Source organism: Camarhynchus parvulus, chromosome 21 (assembly GCF_901933205.1).
Source record: "Camarhynchus parvulus chromosome 21, STF_HiC, whole genome shotgun sequence".
NCBI classification, from domain to species: Eukaryota; Metazoa; Chordata; class Aves; order Passeriformes; family Thraupidae; genus Camarhynchus; species Camarhynchus parvulus.
In genome coordinates, this window is record NC_044591.1 from 4,758,761 (window position 1) to 4,780,188 (window position 21,428).

General features: G+C 48.9%; 2 protein-coding genes across 3 annotated transcripts in view; one reads left to right on the forward strand and one right to left on the reverse strand.

Moving 5' to 3' along the window:
* Positions 1-366: 366 nt before the first annotated feature.
* TPRG1L (tumor protein p63 regulated 1 like) lies at positions 367-4,332 on the reverse strand. Its single transcript, XM_030963840.1, is given in 6 exon segments — positions 367-1,773; positions 2,458-2,611; positions 3,147-3,323; positions 3,948-4,039; positions 4,130-4,236; positions 4,239-4,332. Coding segments are annotated over 6 exon segments (819 nt in total). The 3' UTR covers positions 367-1,578.
* A 3,298-nt stretch (positions 4,333-7,630) lies between these two features.
* Positions 7,631-21,428, forward strand: part of MEGF6 (multiple EGF like domains 6) — a 97,255-nt gene continuing 83,457 nt past the window's right edge. For both annotated transcript variants that reach the window (XM_030963837.1, XM_030963838.1), the window contains exons 1-3: positions 7,631-8,378; positions 10,353-10,475; positions 13,584-13,693. In XM_030963837.1, coding sequence (XP_030819697.1) covers positions 8,293-8,378; positions 10,353-10,475; positions 13,584-13,693 — 319 coding nt within the window. In that variant the 5' untranslated portion in view covers positions 7,631-8,292. The remainder of the gene's footprint in view (positions 8,379-10,352; positions 10,476-13,583; positions 13,694-21,428) is intronic.

The window sequence follows — 21,428 nt, forward strand, 5'->3', positions numbered from 1 at the left end:
CAGTGATGTGATGATGTAGTGATTTATCCCAGCACAAGGAAACTGTTACTTGCACACAAATAATTTTGGGTGACAGTAACTGTGCCTGGGCCACCCTGGATTTATTACATGGAATCTTTGCCAGTGGGATCACAATTTGACACTTCAGGATGCTGAATTACAGGTAACTGAAATGGGAGTTTTTGTCCCAGCTCTGGTGCCAAATAGGAGTGGATGGTTTGGCAGGGAAGGAGCAGTTGGAATCCTTCCTTGTTTTCCCCTGTGTCCTTCCAAGGAGGGAACCTCTTGTTTAGGAATTTACTGGATGTTTTTGCTTTTGTTACCTAATTTCACAGCCTCAGTCTCCAGAAAATGAAGGAACAAATACCAAGTAAGAGTTGAAATTTTAACTTTACTGCAAGGTTAATGAAAATTGAACAGGTAATTTAGAAAATGCATGGAGAAGCTTGGAAAGCTGGAGTCAGGACTGACTGCAACGGGAGTTTCACAAACACTCACCTACATTAAGATCAAAAAACCCCACCACTGTGGCACAGTGTTCATCCAGCTCTGATGGAAGGCCATGGAGAGAAGGTCATGCACAAGGAAAAAGCTTGTTAGAGTCACCTCCTGAGCAATTTCAGCTGTAATCTCTTCTGAATTTAATCCCTGGATGAGAGGTTCAGTGCAGGAATGTAATGAATCAAGGCTGACACACAGTGCTGAAAGTTTTCTCTGTCTCCATTAAAAAGTCCTGGCCCAAACTAGAGTAGATTTAAGAAAAATGGCTAAGAGTATCAATCTAACCAAAATAGAATTCCTTTTCAGTTCTACAAAGAATAGCTTTGAAGGCAAATGTGTTTGTGAGGCTTTTGGCAATGTTCTCTCACAACAGTCTTTATTCTGTGGCTGCAGCAAAGAAACAGAAGTAGAGAGGAAGTTCCAGTAGGTTCTTAGAGGGATTTTTACAAGAAGCTCAGAAATGCATATTGAGTTCACAAACTGCTGCTGAGCAGGTGGAACAGTGGCAGCTTTAGCAAAAGCTAGCAAATGCTGTTAAAGACTGACTGACAGCTTTGAAAATTCCTAACAGGCATTAATCAGAGCTCTGAGATCATGGTGATTGGAACAGCAATTCCTCTTAAACACCACAAGGGAGACCCAAGCACACTACAGGATTTGACAGCGTACACAGGGATCCAGCAGGGCTGTGGCACCAAGGTCCTGCTGTGCTCTGGGGGCTTCAGCAGGTTCCAATGGCACCAAGGTCCTGCTGTGCTCTGGGGGTTTCAGCAGGTTCCAATGGCACTTGATGGACTGGGAAGAGCAGGCTCTGGGACACAGAAAACACCACGGCTCATTCACCCTGCATAAGGACCAGTGAGGGCTGTAAATCAGTACAAAATACAAGGCTGACACCACCCTGTGTCTGCTTCAAATCCAGCCTGTGCATTCCCCAAACAACCTGGGAACTGTCCTACAACATCCCCCTCTCCTTTCTTTTTCCTTTCCTTCCCCTGGGCAACTTTATCACGTGCTCTGCCCTCAGCACCCTCTCCCCAACTCACTTGCCCTTGAACAGGTGACACACAAGGGGGTTTAAAATCCAATTTTGCCTCTTGTCATGGAGTAGCCCAGCTTGGCCTCGTTGTTGATGAAGGACATCAGTCCCAGGTAGGTCTCGATGAGGATGGGCCTCTCCAGCACCAACACCCCGTTAGCACTTCCTGGCACTGGGCCCTCCTTGTGGGCTTTCTTCACAGCCTGGATCAGCTGTGTTTGAAAGTTTTCCAGCTGGAAGAAAAGAAATCACCTTGCTTTGGCATTGTTTTACAAGTTATTAAGCAGATAGGGAATGGTGAAGGATTAGCATTAAAGCTGTAGCTGTCAGGGCTCTATGGGCTGTGATAGTCACAGTCTGATATTTAACCTCAGCGATTCAGTTAATTTCACACAGGACACTGCTGATGTGTGGCTTAAACAGGGCAAAGATTTATCAGTGACCAGGTGTTTATTTCTGACCGTGGTTCTGCCCTGCTCACTGATATGTTACGCTTAATAGGGTTCTAATTTTAGGCAAACCTTCAGAGGGAAGCACCTGATACAAAAAGAACAGAGAACCACCTCAGTGAAGGTTTTCAGTGAGCAATTAAACTGTCTGTTCATTAGCTGGCAGATGAAAAGTCCATCAGCCTGTCAGGTAAGTAAGAGCAGAAACAGCCCAAGATCCATTTGCTTTCGGGCTTTGCAGGACTCTGCACCTTTGGAAGTTTTGGCTTCCTCTGTGTTTCACCCAGTTATGGGAGGCTGGCAAAAGTGGGTGATGGGGCCACCTTGCAAGTCAAAATTTGGAGTCTGGGGAGGTGGAGCTCCCAGTTCCACCAGTGATGTAACTGATTTTGTTTGATTAATTGATGTGTTGTGTTGAAGTTGTGTCTACCCTACGAGCTCAATGAGGTGCCTGGAGCAGCTCCTTACCCGGCACAGGGACGAGATCTTCTCGTCAGCATCCGCCATGGGGTGCTCGGTGAAGGTCACGTAGGGGATGTTGGTGGACCAGGGGTTCCACCTGTTGATGAAGGAGGCTCGGCTTTGCTTGTCCCACTGGATGCGGATACCGACACCTTCCCTCCTGACAGTGAACAGGGTAAAACTTGGCTTTGAGCAAGGTTAACTAAAAATGGTCTGTCTGAAAAAGACCTGCTTGGAACCAGAAGCTATATTGAAATACAAGTGATAGTAAATTTTACTGAAGGAAAGAAATGCAATAATTCAGCCCCTGGAACGTGCAAAGGGACATTCTTATGAGCTGAGAGCAAGAAGGTGAAGCACCTGGGACACCCTGGCCATCCTTCACAGTCTGTGACAGCCCCTGTGTCCTGCCACTCACAGCTTTCTACTCCTGCTGAGGTTACTACTACTTACTGCATTATGTAATGGTGACGAGTTTCTGCTCCCAAATCTACTCTTATCTTGAAAGTCCTTGAGCAACTTGCTGTTAGTGCAACTACTCACCACCCCAGCAAACCAGCAGCTACCCTGAGGACTTCTAGTAATGCTTCAGGAGTTGTTTGCAAAGTTAAGCAAACAAAAGGAAGAATTCTCACACCATTCCTGTGGTCAGGCTGACAGCTCAGTCTGTTCCCAAATAACCTGTGGCTGCTTACTTGTTGAGAGATTTGGGTGGGAACACAAACTCCCCCACAGAGATGGTGTCCACAGCACTGAGGGCAATCCTGGTGACGTGCTGGCACTGCAGGCTGATGAAGTTGTACTTGCAGACCAGGAGGGACCAGTCTGTGATGAGGACAAGGCGCTCCTTCTCGTTGTTCCAGTGATCGATTCTGGGGAGAGAACACCACTGAGCTTTAAGTGGTTTTGACTCATGGCTAGGAACACTCAAGTGCTCGGCAGAAAGGAAAATTGCTGAGGAGAACAAATCTGAAGTCTTGGTGACGCTGTATTTTCTGTCACTTTGCTTTGTATCTGCAGGGCTGAGGGTCTGAGCTGTGCTGCACACATGGGGCTTTGGGTCAGTTTGTTACAGCTGTGCCTGTGCTTTTCTGCAGGAACGGGTTCTCTGTGCGACTGGATTTAGTAAGGGGTTAACTCGGGAGCACTGATCTGGAGCTGAAAGGCTGGGTTATAAAGAAATAATAAAATAATGATGGCTGCAGCCAGCCTGGGCTGGAGTGGGTTCTCTGTGGGACTGGATTTCCTAAGGGGTTAACTGGGGTGTGTTGGTCGCGATCCGGGAGGGCTGGGTTATAAAGAAATAATGAAATAATGATGGCTGCAGCCAGCCTGGACCATAATATTCAGCAGGTTTAATACCGAATAGCGCTGTAGGTTGTGCGGCTCCGGACCAAGCCCGCGGGGCTGAGGCTGCCCTGGCTCTCACCTCCCCCGCCCGCAGCGCCCATCCCAACCCCAATTCCATCCCAATCCCATCCGGCGGCGGAACTCACTCGGTGAGCAGCCACACGCTCTGCACCTCCCCGTCCTCTGCGGGCAGCACGACCACGCGGATCTCGCTCACCGCCTGCTCGATGGTGCCGGGCTGCGGGGGGACAAGGCACAGAGGACAAGGCAGCGGTCAGGGCGTGCGGGCGATGCCCGCGGCCGCCCCCGCGCCCCTCCCGGCGCGCACCCGGAACACGAAGTACTGGCGGAGGCGGCCGGCGCGGCCCGCGGTGCGGACACTGAGCGGCCGCAGCGTCTGCCGGGCCGGCGCTGCCGCCGGCTCGAAGGGCGGCCCGGCTCCCCCGGCACCAGCGTGGCGGCCCCGGGGCTGCCGGGGCTGCCGGAGCCGCCGGCCGGGCCGGACTCGTCCGCGTCCCGCAGCTGCAGCATCGCGGCGGCGGCGCCGGGCGGGCGCTCGGAGCCTTCCGGGGCGGAGCGGGGCGGGCGGAGCGCTCAGAGCCGCCTCTCGCTCCGCGCCGCGCCGGGAGGCGGCACTGCAGCCCTGCCCGGGATGCTCGGCCGGGACTCGGCCCGGCAGCCCTGTTCGGGATGCTCGGCAGGGACCCGGCACTGCAGCCCCGCCCGGGACCCGGCACTGCAGCCCTGCTCGGGATGCTCAGCCGGGACCCGGCACTGCAGCCCTGCCCGGGATGCTCGGCCGGGACCCGGCACTGCAGCCCTGCCCGGGATGCTCAGCCGGGACCCGGCACTGCAGCCCTGCCCGGGATGCTCAGCCTGGACCCGGCACTGCAGCCCTGCCCGGGACCCGGCACTGCAGCCCTGCCCGGGATGCTCGGCCTGGACCCGGCACTGCAGCCCTGCCCGGGACCCGGCACTGCAGCCCTGCTCGGGATGCTCGGCCTGGACCCGGCACTGCAGCCCTGCCCAGGATGCTCAGCCTGGACCCGGCACTGCAGCCCTGCTCGGGATGCTCGGCCTGGACCCGGCACTGCAGCCCTGCCCGGGACCCAGCACTGCAGCCCTGCCCGGGATGCTCGGCCGGGACCCTGGGAGATACGAGATGAGGACCTGGTATCGGGTGTTGTCATTGTCACACAGCTCGGGCTGCTGGGACTGTCGCCATCGCACACCTAGGGATGTACAAAGCGGTTGTTCTAAGATCTTTGATGGGGAGCCCTTATTGGCGTCTTGGGCTTGTGACAGCTCAGTTGCTTTTTAATCTTAGCTACTTGGATAACATGTGACCGCTCTTTACGCCATTATAAAGTTAATTTGGGTCTCCTGTATGACCAAGGTGGCTGGCACAGGATTTACTAGCCCTAGATTTGCTATGGCTAAGTCATTATCTTATCATTAGTCATTATCTTATGGCAAAGTCATTTGCTATGATGCTGTCATTATGCCTTGCTCAGAGCTGATTAAGGTACCAGGTACTGTCACTGTCACATGGCCAGGGCTGTGTCAGCTGCTGTGACCATCGGACACTGGGTGTACAAGGTGTCAGTTGCTGTCACATCACACAGCAGGGCGGTGGGTGCTGTCACTATTGCTGCTCAGAGCTGGGTTAGGTACCAGATGCCATCACTGTCCCACCCTGGGGCTGCACCAGGTACAGGGCACTGTCACCATCACAAACCTGGGGCTGTACCATGTGAAGGATGCCTCACCATCCCCTATCCAGAGCTGTATCAGGTACCAGGTGTCGTTGCTGTCACACACCTGGGGCTGTATGAGGTGCCAGATGCCACCATGGTTGCACACCCAGAGGCGTTTGAGGCCTCTCTCAGCCCTGCTGTGGATTTTCAGGGCTAAGACAAGAACCCACACACATCACACAATGTGCAGTGGGAGGCCCTGAGCTCAGCCAAAATTATGCTCTGCTCTGCCCAGGTGGTCTGGGCAAAACTCTCATATACCCATAAAGGAACAAGATGTGTGGGTCTACAGAGGCCAGGCAGAGCTGCTGTGAAGCACATCTGGATCAGATGTGCAAGATCCTTAAATATCATCAGGCCAGAGCTCAGGAAGGTACCAGAGGAGGGTGGGATAGGGACAGGATTGTGCATGGAGAGCCCTGGCGCCCATATCACATCCAGCACATTGATAGCAAAGATTAAATAATGCTGGGGAATGAATGGCACGTTAATGCTTCAGTTTCTGTGGTCTCTGGCACGACTGCAGATATTATCATCAGTATTTATGGAGCTGTATCAAATCTTGGACCACTTTCAGGGCAGTTTTTCACGGAGCCAGAGGATGACATCCTCGGAGGGCGGCTGTGCTGGGAAATGATATAAAATTGAAAACATGCTAAATTGACTTCACAGACAGGGTACGGTTTCAGATATCTGTCTTTCACGTGTGTCCCATGAATCCCCTGCTCTCCACAGCCCTTGCTCACATGGGCCTCCTTAGGTGGGAAACCTCACTACTGGCTTTAAAGGGGCTTTAAGAGAACTGCATAGCTGAGTTTGTGCTGGGTCACTCCTGGCTTTAAAGGGGCTTTAAGAGGACTGCATAGCTGGCTATGGTGGTACTGCAGAGCTAGTTTGCTGGGTTCTGGCTTTAAAGGGGCTTTAAAAGAGAGCTGGGTTTGGGCTGGGTCACTCCTCAAAGCTCAGCTTTTCCCACTGGACCTTCCCCTTCTCCCTGCAGGCAGCCTGGCCGGGGTGGCTGTGGCCGGGAGAGTGGCCACGCCAGGACTCTGCAGTGAGTTGTGACAGCCAGGATTGTCACCTGGGGCAGTGTGGCAGCTGTGGCTGCACCGATCAATCCCCTTTCCCCTCGAGCCGTGTCCTGGAGAGGGAGCCCGACTCCCAGCTCTGCCCACTGGGAGCAATCCCTGCAAGTCAAACTGGGAGCAGCCTGCTTCCTACTGTAAGGAAGTTCTAACTTTCTAATCCCAGACAGAAAAAGAGAGGCCTGGATTTATTGTATCCTGGAGCTCTCTCTGTTGTTATAAAACATCTTTATGTAGCTGCCTTTCTTATCAAGGAAGAATGAATGATGTTTTCTTCCCATCCGTTGGGCTTGGCTGATATTTTACTGCTAAGTGGAAGCATTAACCCCCCTCACCTGCTCTTTTCTCTTACTTGAGGATTTATGGCACTGCTGTGACTTTGGGAGGGTTCTGGTGTAAGGAGCAGCTGCTTCAGTTTTTTTCCAAGACCCAGCAGCTTTTGGGCATGGCCCTTGGGGACTTTAGTCTTGATTAATGGTTGTCCTTTAGCCACAAAATATATCCATGGAACTATCCCAGCCTTCCTCCTTCTTATCCTGCTTCTCTGATGGAAATCAGCACCTGCCCCAGGCCAAGTGAGCTCTGGAGGGCCCTGGGGCAGCTCAGAGGTGCCCAGCTGCTGCTCTGGTCCCTCCTGGCCCTTGGGGAGAGTTTGTTTGAGATGTTTAGTGCAGCATCCCTGCTCTCCTTCTCCCCATCCCCCTGTGCCAGCTGCTGTGTGCAGTTGGAGGTGTCCCCGCCAGCAGAATTTCCTTGGGAAACAATCCATTTTGTTATCTGCTGCAGTGCACGGGGAAGATTGAATCTCTGTGGGATGTTTCTCGAGCTTCTGGCAAAGGGATTTGGGCTGCTGTGTCCGCACACAGCCTTGGGTAGTGGAGCAGCAGCCCCGAGGCACCGCTGCTCCATCCCTGCATCCTCCCCCTCCTCTGCTCGGGGCTGGGCACTGCTCGTGGGAGGGATTTCTGACTGACAGCGAGCAAAGAGGCATGTGAGGGAAAGGAGCTGGACCTGGGAAAGGCAGGGGGAAGTTTTGTTACTGCCCCGAGCCGCAGGGAAGCTGCTCTGGCGCGTGTGTGTGCCGAGCTCCTCTCTCCCGGCTCCGGAGGATGCCCGCAGCTCTGTGGATGCAGTGAAGGATCACCCGGCCTGCGAGGCGAGATTCTCCTGCCAGAAGAGCACCCCTCCTTCCTCCTTTCTCCTTCTCCTTGCCAACGGCTGGGTTTCAAAGTGCCCCGGGAAGGGGATGGCAGCTCCGGAGCAGCTCAGCCCGCATGGGGCTGCTCTGCTGGGCACAACCCAGCTCCTGTGAGCCCCCAGCTCCTCGAGCTTTGTCAGGCAGCAAATCCCAGGAGGAAAAGTCACTTCAGCGCGTCTCACCGCGAGCAAACGAGCATGAGGAGCCGGGTTTGGTTTGGGGAAAAAATCCAGCTGCAACCTGCGCCGTAATTTCCAGTGGAGTGAAGAAAGTGGCTGAGCGGAACCCGAGAGGGAGGAAGCATCCAGGAAGGATAAATCCGCTCTCCCCCTGTGCTCCCATAGCTTTGTGCTCTGCAAGGACAGACAGACACGGGCACGTTGGGAGCAGGAGACTCCCGGGATTCCCGGGATAACCGCTGGAAGCACCTGGAGGGAGAGCAGCAGCTGCGATGGAGTTTCCTGCCGTGGCACTGTCGCTCCTCGTGGCGCTGCGAATGTCCCCGCTGGCTGCTGGCACCACACTGCAGCCCCACATGTGAGTAGGAAGGAAAGAGCTCCGGGAGGGGTTTTGTCGGGCAGGGGATGGAGAAGCAGGAGCCAAATGCGGTGTTTTCACATCAGAGAGTGAAGGGGCAGTGGGGAGAAAGCTGTTGTGGGTTTCTTCATTTACTTCTAGATGTGCAGAAAGGGGAATAGAAAATTGAAAATGTGCACAGTCTTTTCTTGTCGGAGGGAACTCCTTGGTTTAGCTGAAACTTGTCTGAGTGTAACAGATGATTCCTGTGTGAATACTTTGCCCTTTCTTCCAAGACCTGCTGCTTTTATTTCACTGCACTTTCTTATCCCACGTTCCTCCCCGCCCGCTGCTGTTACTCCAGCAGCACGTAGGCTGCTCTTTTTAATTACATTTTACAGTTACAGTTTGGTGTTAATCATTTGGCTGCTCTGGAAGACTTCCTTGCAAATTTGGCCTCCTGCCAGAAGATGGTCTCTGAGAGCCAGGGGATCACTGTAATTCCCTTTGTCCATGGAGCCCGTGTGGTGTGGGGTGCAGACTCCAAGCCGCCCTCTCCGAGGGGTTTAATTCTTTACAAAAAAGCGTGTCCTTTAGAAGATAAAGGTTTTGGAAGAAGCAGCTTTTTCTCCCCACGTCAGGGTTTTGTGCTCCTGCCCTGGCAGTTACTTTCAGGACTTCTTGGACGGGGCACTGGAGCAGAGCCCTGTGCCAGCACGCCGGGGTTGGAATTGAGCAGCCTGGAGAATTCGGATGCCAGCTGTGACCTCTAAGCTTCACCACGTCCAAATGAGTTATTTTCACTTTTTTTTTTTTTAATAGAAAGTATCTCTAAGAAAACCCTGGCTCCTGTTGGAAGCAGCAGAAGCAGCCCCAAATACCAAGTGGTTCATGGAGTCAGGGACAAATGTCTCACTCTTCATCCTTAGTTAAACCCACTGACTTGTGCTTGGAGAAAGAGTTGGGATTAGAGAAGAAACAAAGTACATTTCTTTGATTTATTGGAATTAGCCTCACAGCCCTTAGCCCTGAATGAGCATGAAACCACCCCTGTGGCTGGTGGGCCTGGCACTGTTTCTTTTCCCTGCAGTGATTAACCCATTGAGGGGTGGATGCAGGAGGAGGTTGCCCAAGCCCTTCCTGCCCTGCCAGAAGGAAATCCAGGCAGTGGGAACACTGCACCCCTCACAGCTGTGACCCCTGTCTTGGTCTGAACAGACAGGTGTCTGCTAAGGAAGGCAGGAACCTTCCTTGAAATGGAAAATATAAACCCTCTCCCTCTGAATTATTATAATTTTGAAATTAAGCGGCTCTCAGGCAAAGATATGGGAATAGGAATAACAGTTCTTTACTAGGAAAATTAAAATACAAATGCAATAGTACAAACAAAAAACCAAAAAACCCCACTGCCAGAGTCAGAGCAGGCCCTGTCCCCCTGTGTGTCAGGGGGTGGCACAGCCCCATCCCATGGGGGCTCAGCCCTCCTGCAGTGCCAGCTGTGCTGCTGCTGGAGCAGGGATCCTGCACAAGGGGGGAGTTTTCCTCTGCAGCTCCAGGGCTGCTGCAGATGGGCCTGGGCTCCCTCTGGGAGTCCAGCGGGAAAGGCTGTCTCTGTTATTCCAACCCTCAGATTGGATCCAGGTAGGAATGCTTGGCTCCTCCCCTGGGCGGAGCATCTCCCCATGGGATGATGGAATTTGATCAGCCCTGCAGGGACACTCAGTGGCCATGGACAGCAGAGATCTCCCAGCTAAACCTGAGACACCCCCTGCATCCCTCTGCATCCCCTGCATCCCTCTGGTTCCCCTGCATCCCTCCCATCCCTGCATTTCTCTGTGCGGGCAGCAGCTGCTGGGGGTCATGGGGCTATGGCAGCCCCTTACATCTCTGACCCTTCTGGATCCCTGGGTCCCTCTGGTTCCCCTCCATCCCTGACACCCCTGCATCCCTCTGGCTCCCCTGCATGCCTGACACCCCTGCATTTCTCTTTTCCAGGCCGAACGTGTGCGCAGAGCAGCAGCTGGGGGTGGTGGGGCTGCGGCAGCCGTGCGTGCAGGCTGCCCGGGTGTGGCAGCAGGACTGCGGGGGCCGCCGCTGGTGCGCGGGCTACGAGCGCAGGTGGGTGCTCCTCCCTCCGCCCTGGGCTGCTCCTGCTGGGAAATGGGGGGATGGAAACTTCCACAGATTCTTCTAAAAAAAAATCCTTAATCTTTTGGAAGTGTCTTACTTCAGTAAGAGACGATAAAGTTGTGGTTTTTTTCTAAATGCTGAGGGAAAAAGAAATGATTCTCAAATATTAACCTCTTATGATAATAAGAGGTAGTAAAGAATAGCAATAAAAAGAAAAATTTAAATAATAAATAATAAGTAATAAATAATAAGTAATAAGTAATAAGTAATAAATAATAAATAATAAATAATAAATAATAAATAATAAATAATAAATCTGTAGTAGCTGAAAGCCCCTGAATGGGGAATAGTGAGCATTGAATCCATGATTGCTGATCTTTCTACTGTATGGTATGATATGATATATATTATAATATATAAATAATCCCATTATATTAATAACATATTATATTATATTAATCACTAATATAATATAATATAATATAATATAATATAATATAATATAATATAATATAATATAATATAATATAATATAATATAATATAATATAATATAATATAATATAATATAATATAATATAATATAATATAATATAATATAATATAATATAATATAATATATTAGCTTTCTGAGAACATGGAATCAGATTCATCATTCCTCCCTGCCACGGGCACCCTGCAAGTACAATAAAAAGGAACTTTTCTTACCTGTGCAGCAGCCCAACAACAACGTGCCCAAGCTGCTTCCAGCCTCCACCTGCTCTTCCGGCCTCATTAGGATGGTACAAGCCTTTGCAGAATAAAAATGAAAGTTGTCGTTTCAAAGAAACATCTTGGACTCAAGACAGCTTTTAAGTCCTGTCTTTAGGAATTCCTCCTAACCTGTAATTGCCAGTAATTACCCTGGTGATGAGATCTGTGTCCTGGCAACAAAGGAGCAAACAGAGTCCCACTCTTGGCTGTGTTTGCAGGGAAGGCTTTGAAAGGATGGGTGCCCTGTCTTCTTCCACTTCAAAGGCTGGGAGCTCTTCAGCCCCAGCAGTCCCTTCAGCTCCTTAAAGGATGGGCTCGACATCACAAATCGAGGGACTGAAATTAAATAACTTTCTGTTCTGCTGCATTACCAATATCAGAATAACCCAGCGCTAAAACCGATCCTGATGGAAGCACAGAGGGGAAACCACAGCGGGATTTCACCCCAGGAGTTGTGAAATCCAGACAGGGAAAGGACTATCAGCAGACCATTCCTTGGGCAAAGTTTTGTCCCAGATCTCCTCTCTCTAACCTTCTGGGAGTTCCCATTGCAGCAAGCTTTTCCAGGAGCTGGGAGCTGTCCTGCCAAGTTCCCTTGTGCCGGGCAGCCGAGCGTGGTGTCGGCGCTCGCGGGGATGCTGGAGCTGCTCCAGTTGGACCCAGCTCTGGCAGCTCAGGAAGAGCATTCACAACTCCAGGATCTGGCCTGAAATTGGCCTTAGAGTTCCTGGAGGTGACTGGGAAAAGCAGCATCTGCTCAGCTGGAGCATCCTCAGGCTGTGCTGCTCTGTGTTCCTGGGGAAGAGATGTTTGTGCATCCCTTTGTGCAGCCTCCCAGTGAGTAATGACAGCAAGGTAGCTTTGCTCAGCCCTCCATAACCAAGCTTGAAGGAATCCCAGTGCTATCCCAGAAGGGCTGGAATGGGATTTTCCAGCAGCAGGACACAGCAGGATTCCCTGGGTTCCATTAGTTCTGGCTCATTCCTCGTTTTCTGTGCCAGGGATTCCTTAAAACACAAAAGAAAAGAGAAACACTGAAGATAAAGTATCTCCTGTGTGACTCTTTCCCATCTGCCGCACCCAGATACCCAGAGGCACCGAGGCTGTCACAATATTTGCCTGTCCTGAAGGGTCTGGAGTGTCCAACAGAGATTGGACACTCTGGATGAGGCTGCTCAGGGCACTGCTGGGGCACAAGGAGCCCTGAGCTGTCCTACATCACTATCTCGAGCTTTTCCTCCCCATCCCTGAGCTTTTCCTCCCCATCTTTGTCATGTTCACACTCCCCTGCATCCACCATCTCCCCTTCTCCTTCCTAGGCTGGGTTGGAGAGAGCTCTTGGTACCAGGAGCATCCTGGTGGGCTGGATCCTGGTGCCTGTGAATTGCTTTCTCAGCTGCTTCTGGAACACAGCAATTTCCTTCATAATTTGTTAACAGCTCATAGAAAACCAAAAAAAAAAAAATATTGGTGTCTGCTTTTATTTTTCTCAGCTCTGCTTCCACATGCTGCTTGGCACGCAGGAGTTGCTGAAGGTTTCCTTCCCAGGGATTAAAGGTTCACTGTTATTTGGGTTTTTTTTTTTTTTGTAGGAACATCCAGACAAAATCAAACAAGTCGACTGAGTTACGATAAATATTTTCAGTGGACATGCACAACACATCTGCCCTGCCAAATATTTGTTGTTGTTTGCCTGATTTGCTTTGGTGGAGCAGTTTCATGTTCTGCCAAGGGAGCTTTTTAAAAATCAGCTTCAGAAGTATTATCTGTGTTTCAATTCTCACAAACACACAACACCAAATTTCCGGGGCAAAAAATTTTGTGTCGCTTTTATTTATTTACGCTTCAGATCAGTCCCTGCTTTACTCCCCCAGCTCCCACCCTGGAGGGAGCTCCTGGGAGTGCTAAAGGGACCCTCAGTGTTCCCTGCCAAGCTGCCTTGCTGTGTCCAGCACAACTTTAGGAGTAGCTTGGTGTTGCCAGCAGGATTATGTTGATTTTTTAGCTCACCAACCCCTTAGAGACACCTGCTCCTGCTCACTAAGGTGGAAATACCCGTTCTTAAAGTTTACATTTCCTTTGTGAGCAAGCAGTGTAAGGGAGGAGCTCAGAGCTGTAAATAATCTAGAAAAGGAGGAAAAAATAATCTGGGGTGGCGTGAAACCTGGGTGTTGTCTCTTGTGTTCCTAATTTTCTTAGCATCAGGGATCACTGCCGGGCTGTGTGGAAAACAACGGCAGCACTTTCGCAAACCTCATTTTATTTGCACCCATGGCTACAAATTCTGCTCTTCCCCTTTCCCTGCCCTGCAGGAGCTGACTTTGGCTGGGTTTTTGCGTTTCAGGGTTGTGTATTACACAGGCTACAGGCAGGTGTACCAGCTGAGGTCCCAGACCACCTACAGGTGCTGCCCAGGATGGTCCCAGCTCGCAGGGGATGCTGGCTGCCTGCACAGTAAGTGTCGCTCTATTCTGCTCAACTTCCTTGGGTTTGGCTCGTTTCAAGTCCTGCGCCTGCAGAAAATGCTCTAAAAATGTCTTTAAATGTCTTTAAAAATGTGCTTAAAAATAACTGTCATGGGTTTTTATTAGTTTTTTTTTTTCTGGTGTAATAACGACAACAACAATGACAATAATAGTAATAATAATAGTAATAATAATAGTAATAAAAATAGTAATAATAATAGTAATAAAAATAGTAATAATAATAATAATGTATTAATTTTATTAATGACTTTATAATAGCAATAATATGAATAAGTAGTAGTATTAGTATGATCAATGATTCATTATAAAATTATTATTGTTATTGTTGTAATAATAATTATTGTTATTGTTACTGTTGCTATTATTATTAATATAATATAATAACAAATATTATTATAAGAATGAATAATATATTATTATATTATACTATAAGGTTAATTATATAATAATTATATAATAATATAATAATTATTATATAATAAATAAAATATTATTATATACATGACAATAATAATTGTGTTAATTTTATTAATGATTTTATAACAGTAATACTTATAAGTAATAGTATTAGTATTATCAATATTATAATAACATTTTCATTATTATTATTATTATTATTATTATTATTATTATTATTATTATTATTATTATTATTATTATTATTGTGAATTTCCTTGCATCACAAGGATGCTGCTCTGGCTTCCTGGGAAGCACTCTGCAGTGCTTTCCATTTCTGGAGAATTTCTACATTCAGAGTGTCCCAGCCATTCATCCACTCGCCAAATGCTGCTGAATGTTTAAAATCAAGGCCAAATTGATGTTTCCAATGGTGCCACTGGATAAAGCTCTGGAAGCTGCTTTGAGAAGGTTTGTCAGGGGCTGGATTTGTTATTATAGGACTGGCTGAGTTGGAGCTGCCCCTGTGACAGGTTTGGGATCTCTGCATTCTCCCTTTGCCTGCTCCCTCCTGTATCCAGAGGGTGAGCTGGGCTCAGGGTGGTGATTCTGGTGATTCCAGGCCTGGAGGAGGGGACACAGCCACAGGGGAGGGGTGGCACTGGTGTGGAGAGCCAGAAGTTGAGGCTTTGGGATTGGTGGTTGGATTCCTGCTCTCTTCCAGGGCAATTCCCTGCCACACAGGCACAGGAGTGTGTCCTCCCCAGCTGTGGGGGAAGCTGTGAGATGTATTCAGGTTTGCACATGATGGGGATGTGCAAATATCAGCCTGTAAGGTGATTTTATGCTGTTGTTGAGGAAGACAGAGGCAGCTTTACCCCCGTGGGCCCCACATTGCCCATTTCCCTCCAGATTCTCTGTCTGACACAGGAGGCAGCTGCTGTGTCACTCCCCAGACCCTGCAGCCACGTCCAGCTGGGGAAACATTTAACTGGGAACTACTTCTGAGGTGTTGAGAGCAAGGAAAAACCTCTTGAACGGAATCAAACCTATGTGCAGCACCAAATGTTACCTTGTGCTGAGCCCTGCACTCTCCTTGTGCTGTGGGATCAATTATTTTGCTTTTCTAACCCATCACCTTTACTTCTGCTGCACTGTGGATACTTTTGTCCAATGGTTTCTCCCTCACTTGCACGCAGATGCTTCTGTTATAACCTCTAAACTTTTTAGCTGATTCCATACAACCTCAGTGCCTGATTCTTCTCTGATTTACACCTTGGAGGTGCTCTCCACCTTTCCCCACAGAAAAGCAGCTTTGGATTTTTGTGATTTTAGTGGTTTTAGTGATTTTAGTGATAGGCAGGAGGACCAGCAGAGCATTTTGGGGTCTGACCTGCCCTGCCATCAGAGCCAGCTCCTTGGAAGATGTTTCCCACAGCTGCTTGCCTTTTGTTCTGTGGAGAGGCTGTCTGTGCCTTCCTCAGGCTTTGATGCTTGTAGCAAAGCTTTTTTTTTCATTTAAAAAAAAAGGATAAAAAAGGTATGTCAAACAAGCAGGCTTTATTCTTCCTATCCCAAGCTGTGGCACAGGAGAACAACCCACAGGGGAGGGGAAGCTCCATGGGTGCCTTGTAGCCCCTGTCAGTGAGCAGATAATAACCTCAGCTGAACTCAGAAAAGCACCTTCTGTAATGAGCTTTCCTGCCAAGGAAATGAGTAATTCCATGCAGGAAGGAAGCAGAGAAAAGGAAACGGAGCTGCTCAGGGCACGCTCTGAACTCATCCTTCTCATCACCGGGGCTGGGAATGCTTCTCAGGGGCTGCTCACTGCAGGGTTGGGCTGGAGGGGAGGAGAGAGGGACAAAAGCAGAGTGACACCAGCCCAAAAACTCCTGCAGGAATTGCTGCTGAGCTGCTGGGGAGCTTGAGGTGGATCACGACCTGGAGGTGGTGAGCTCTGTCCTCATTCAGCCCTTCAAACCCAATTGGGTAGCACCCAGAACATGCTGTAACATTATTTCTGGGACAGGAAAATAGGTATTTATATGCTTCAAGAGCTACAGGCACAACAGGGAGCTGATCTCTGCCGGCCCTCAGCATGGGCAGGGGGCAGAAAATAAAATTACGTTGCTCTGTGAATCATCCTCTGAGCCCCTGAGAGCAGCAGCAGAGCAGCCAGGTTAGCTGGTGGGAATTCCCACCTCACCAGGTTGGGGTTGAGGTGGGAATTGTGCTCTCTGTTTGTGTTGTGCTCAGGCAGCAGCTGGAGGAGCATCCCAGGGGCAAATGGGACAGCTCTGCCTGTGGGGCATTCACATTCTCTGGAAAAATTCCCTTTGCCCAGGGTTTTTCTCCTGGGAAGCTGAGAAGCTTCAGTGAAAAAGGAAAACAATTCTTCTCTCATTTGCTTCTCCTGTGTTTCGCTCCTTTGGAATGTGTTTGGAGATTGTTTACCCACAGGTGATTGTTCCATTGGGTTCTGATTTGAGTTGTTTTCCTCTTTGGCCAATTAGGGCCAAGCTGTGTCAGGACTCTGGAAAGAGTAATGAGTTTTCATTATTATCTTTTTAGCATTGTGTAAGTATCCTTCCTGTGTTCTTTAGTATAATAACATAACATAACGTAGTATAATATAATATAATATAATATAATATAATATAATATAATATAATATAATATAATATAATATAATATAATATAATATAATATAATATAATATAATATAATATAATATAATATAATATAATATAATATAATATAATATAATATAATATAATATAATATAATATAATATAATATAATATAATATAATATAATATAATATGCCTTCTAAGAACATGGAGTCAGATTCATCATTCCTCCCTGCCATGGGGCACCCCACAAATACAATATGCCTGGCCCCTGCAGGTGCCCCAAGGTGCAGGGATTGTTCCCAGCTTTACAGAGGTAGGATAACTGAGAGGTGTTTTGAAAGATTTTATTTCTATTTCCCACATCAGGGAATGTGCCTGTGTAACTAAACCCTCATCTCAGGCTGTGTGTTTGCAGGGGTGTGATGGCTTTTCCTGCTGGTGGCTTTGGCCTCCTCAGTGTGTCCTTGTGGAGCAGAGGAGCTGGAGGAAGGTCTGGGAGGGAACTGTGAGCATCAGGGAGGTGCTGGGGCAGGGGCACACAGCCAGGCTGTTATGATGGGTGCATTTATTCCTGCATTTATGGCTGCTGGAAGCTCCTCTGGTTGGTGTGTGGAGCCTGGGGTCAGGCTGTGCTCGCTGCTGTGGCTCTGCTGAATGCCGCAGAGCTGTGCCAGAACGTGTCAGCAGGATCTGTGGCCCTTCCTCTCTGCCTGCAGAGATCATTGATGGTGTTCCAGGAGCACGGAGCAGGGGAAGGGCATCTCTGCTGACAGTGTAATTAGGGCTGCTGTGCAGTGGAATCTCTCCAGTGAGGAGATCTCGCTCTCCCTTGGGGGCTGGCATCTCCTCACTGCAGGGCTCTGTTTGCTCTTTGCTGGTCATCATTTCTCCTTCAAAATAAAAATACCCCAGTGTGGGAATGGGAAAAACAGAAACTTCCACGGACACTGAGGGGTTTGATCTGCAGCCTTGGAAGAAGCTTGGGTTGATGTGAAAATACAATACACAGACATTCGGCAGAAAAATCATAAATTTATGTTTTATAGTTGTAAGAAAGAATATGCCTTAAGTAAGTGAGAAACTGCATTGGTAAGATGGTGAAGGGTTTGTAATGTAGAGGTCTGGTTATATGGAATAAGCTAAAAGTTTAGAAGTTATAACAGAAGCATCTGTTATATATAACATATAGAAATGTTATATATAACAGATATAATATATATTACATATATATATATAACACACACATACATATACATACATAAAACATACATTTATATTATATTATATTATATTATATTATATTATATTATATTATATTATATTATATTATATTATATTATATTATATTATATTATATTATATTATATTATATTATACATATTACTATAATTAATATATTATAATTATAATGTATATTATACACATTATATATTATATATTATATATATCATTAGATATAATATATTATTATTATTATTATTATTATTATTATTATTATTATTATATTCTGTGCAAGTGAGACAGAACACATTGGACAAAAGTATCCACAGTGCAGCAGAAGTGAGTAAAGGTGATAGGTTAGAAAAGCAAAATAAATTCTGCAACAACTGTCCATTGGGTTTAGAAAGTTCTATATTGTGTTGTAACAAAGAACTTGTGACTACTCTGAGCTGTGGCTGAATGCTTGCTCCTCTAAAATCTCACAGCCTCTGAGACTGATGTTTATCTGAGCAATAAATCGTTCTTAGCCTGAAAATTATCCCATCCCTTCATTTCTGAGGGTGACAATGACACCCCAGCCCACGTGAGGGGGAATTTCAGCACAGCAGGTTGGTGTGTAGCCTTCCCCCTGCCACCCCTTGTTTGAGCACGTGGCACTGCCTGACATTGATGGTGACCCTAAACACTGCAATGGGATGGGAGAGTTCCCAGCACCCTGTCCCAGGTGCAGATTTGTGTCTCTGAGCTCTTACAGGGGAAGAAATGTCCCCAGAACAGAGCTGTGGGCACAGTACTGGCAGCTGTGAGCTCTGCTAGGAGCAAAGAGCTCAGAAAGAGATGGAAAATGACATAGAGACCTCACTGAATATTTGGATTTGTTCCTCTCCTCTGTGCCCTCTGAAATGGTGACACCCAGCCTTGCTCCTGCCCCTCCCAGCGCTGCCACAGGGGAAGGCAGGGAGCCCTGAGCCTGGCAGGCTCTGTCCTTTGTCCCTTCTCTTGTGGTGGTAGCAGAGGGTGAGGATTTGCTGCCTTGCATTGCCCTCTGTCCTGTTCCATCTCTGTTCTTCTCCTTGGGAAGGAGAAGGGTCAGGAGTCAAGGCACCCTTTGCATTTTTGGGATGGCATCAGGTCCTTTCCCTGCCTGGTCACTGATAGTTTAACTCTCAGACTGAGCTGCCTGCTTTCAAGTGGCCTCTGAGATGCTGCTTAAATTCCACCTGGGTTCAATAACTCAGGTAAAGCCCCGAGTGATTAGGTGAGGGGCCTGCGTGTCTGCTAAGCTCTGTGATCTCCACTTTCAGCTGGAGATATTGAAAAGCTGAGTCTGGAACTCTTGATGAGCGTGGAGGAGCTGGAGCTCAGCCACCCCCTGCATGTCTGTGCTCTTGGACCAGCCTGATAGGGTGCTCAGACCTGGCACGGCCCTGGAAGCTGGCATGGCTCTGGAGCCTGGCACGGCCCTGGAGCCTGACACAGCCCTGAAACCTGGTATATCCCTGGAGCCTGGCACAGCCTTGGAGCCTGGCATGGCCCTGGAGCCTGGCATGGCCCTGATGACTGGCACAATCACAATCCTGGAGCCCAGCACAACCCCAGAGCCTGGCACAGCCCAGAAGCCCTGCTCTGTCCTAGAGCCTGGCACAACCCTGGAGCCCAACACAATCCTGGAGCCTGGCATGTCCTGTAGCCTGGCATGACCCTGGAGCCCAGCGCAGCTCTGGAGCCTGGCACAGCCCTGATGACTGGCACAGTCCTGGAGCCTAACACTACCCCAGAGCCTGGCACAGCCCTGGAAGCTGGCACATCCCAGAAGCCCTGATCTGTCCTAGAGCCTGGCACAACCCTGGAGCCTGGCAAAACCTTGGAGCCCAGCACAGCCCCAGAGCCCAGCACAGCCCCAGAGCCTGGCACAGCCCAGAAGCCCCACTCTATCCTAGAGCCTGGCACAACCCTGCAGGCTGGCATGGCCCTGGAGCCCAGCACAGCCCCAGAGCCCAGCCACGCGCACTATCACGGGGTGGCAGCTCAGGTTTGTGATGCAGGTTGGAAGCTCGGCAGGAAATGTGTCCAGCTGACGGTTTAATTTCCCTGAGAGGCAGCTTTGCTTTGTCCATCACCTCCTGGCTGCTGCAGGCTCTTTGTTTAGTCAGCTGAAAGGCTGTGGCTGAACTCCTGAACCTCTCATCTGAGATGGAGCTCAGTGCTGGGGAAAAGTCCATCCTGGGCTCCCCTGGGAGCTCCATCTCTGCCCAGGCAGGGGGCTGGACCTCGGGGAGCCCAAACATTGCTTTTCTTCATGGCTCTTCCTCCTAAATCAGTCTCATGTCTCCGACTTCCCCAGGATCCCGCCTGGCTGAGCTCTCACAAAGGACACAGCCCGGCCTCTGAGCAGAAGGCGGTGATGCTTCCCATAATTTATTCTTTCTCTGAACAGTGTCATTACCCTTTCCCCAAATTTCATCACATTAAACTCTGTCGCTCTGAATTAGGAGCTCGTTTGCAGGAGGCCTGGAGGGCACAGAGGGGGAGACCCGGGCTGGGAAGTAGGTTATCATGATTTCCACTCGGTATGTGCCAGCCTGCAGCACAGAGCAGGGAATTGTCCGGCTCATTCAGGAAATCTGGGGCACTGCCAAGAATAACACCCCTGTCTTCTAACCCCTGATTTGTGTTGCTGAAATTGCTTCTAATATTTTCCATTGTTGTGCTTTGGGTCTCGCTGAGCTGCTCGGAGAGCTGAGTGCTGCTGGTGAGTTGGGCTCCCTTGGAGCCAGGCCTGGCTCTGCTGGGACCCTGATGAAAATGTGGGTTTTTTTAGGTGTTTAAGGTGAAAGATTCAGGAAAAACCAAACCACTGTGTAATTTGGCCGGGCAACCCATTCCCTCTTACGGTGCCTGAAGGAAAGGACTGAAAGAAATACCAGCTCCTCTTGCATGATCAGAGCTAGGAAAACCTGGAGGCTGCAGCCCTTGGCACACACCTGGAGATGGGAAGTTGTTCCTGCCTCGCTGTGCAGGGAAATATTTGCAACACACAGGCATGAGGATGAGCAGGATGCTTGGCAAAGAGCTTCCCAAGTTGCAGTGCTCTGCCAGCAGGGATTGATCCGGGATCACTGCAGTCCCCAGGAATCTGTGGCCATGGAAAGCTACTAAAGACTAAAGTGTTAGATGAGAAGATAACTGGCTTTGTGAAGCAGCATTTCATCACTGGCTCATTACTTCCAGGAGAGAGTGTTTGGGCTTCAATGCTACCTTTGTGTTGTAAATAATCTTCTCTTCTGGAGGGAGGGGGTTTGAAAAAATCATCAGGTCCTTAAAAGAGCCAATGCTGAGACTCGTGGATTTCTGCTGTAGTGCATCAGAGGTGCAAAATTTGTGGGGTTTGGCCTAACCCAGGTGTCCCTGTGTGGTAAAAGAATTGACAGAATTCAATTCTGAATTCTGAAT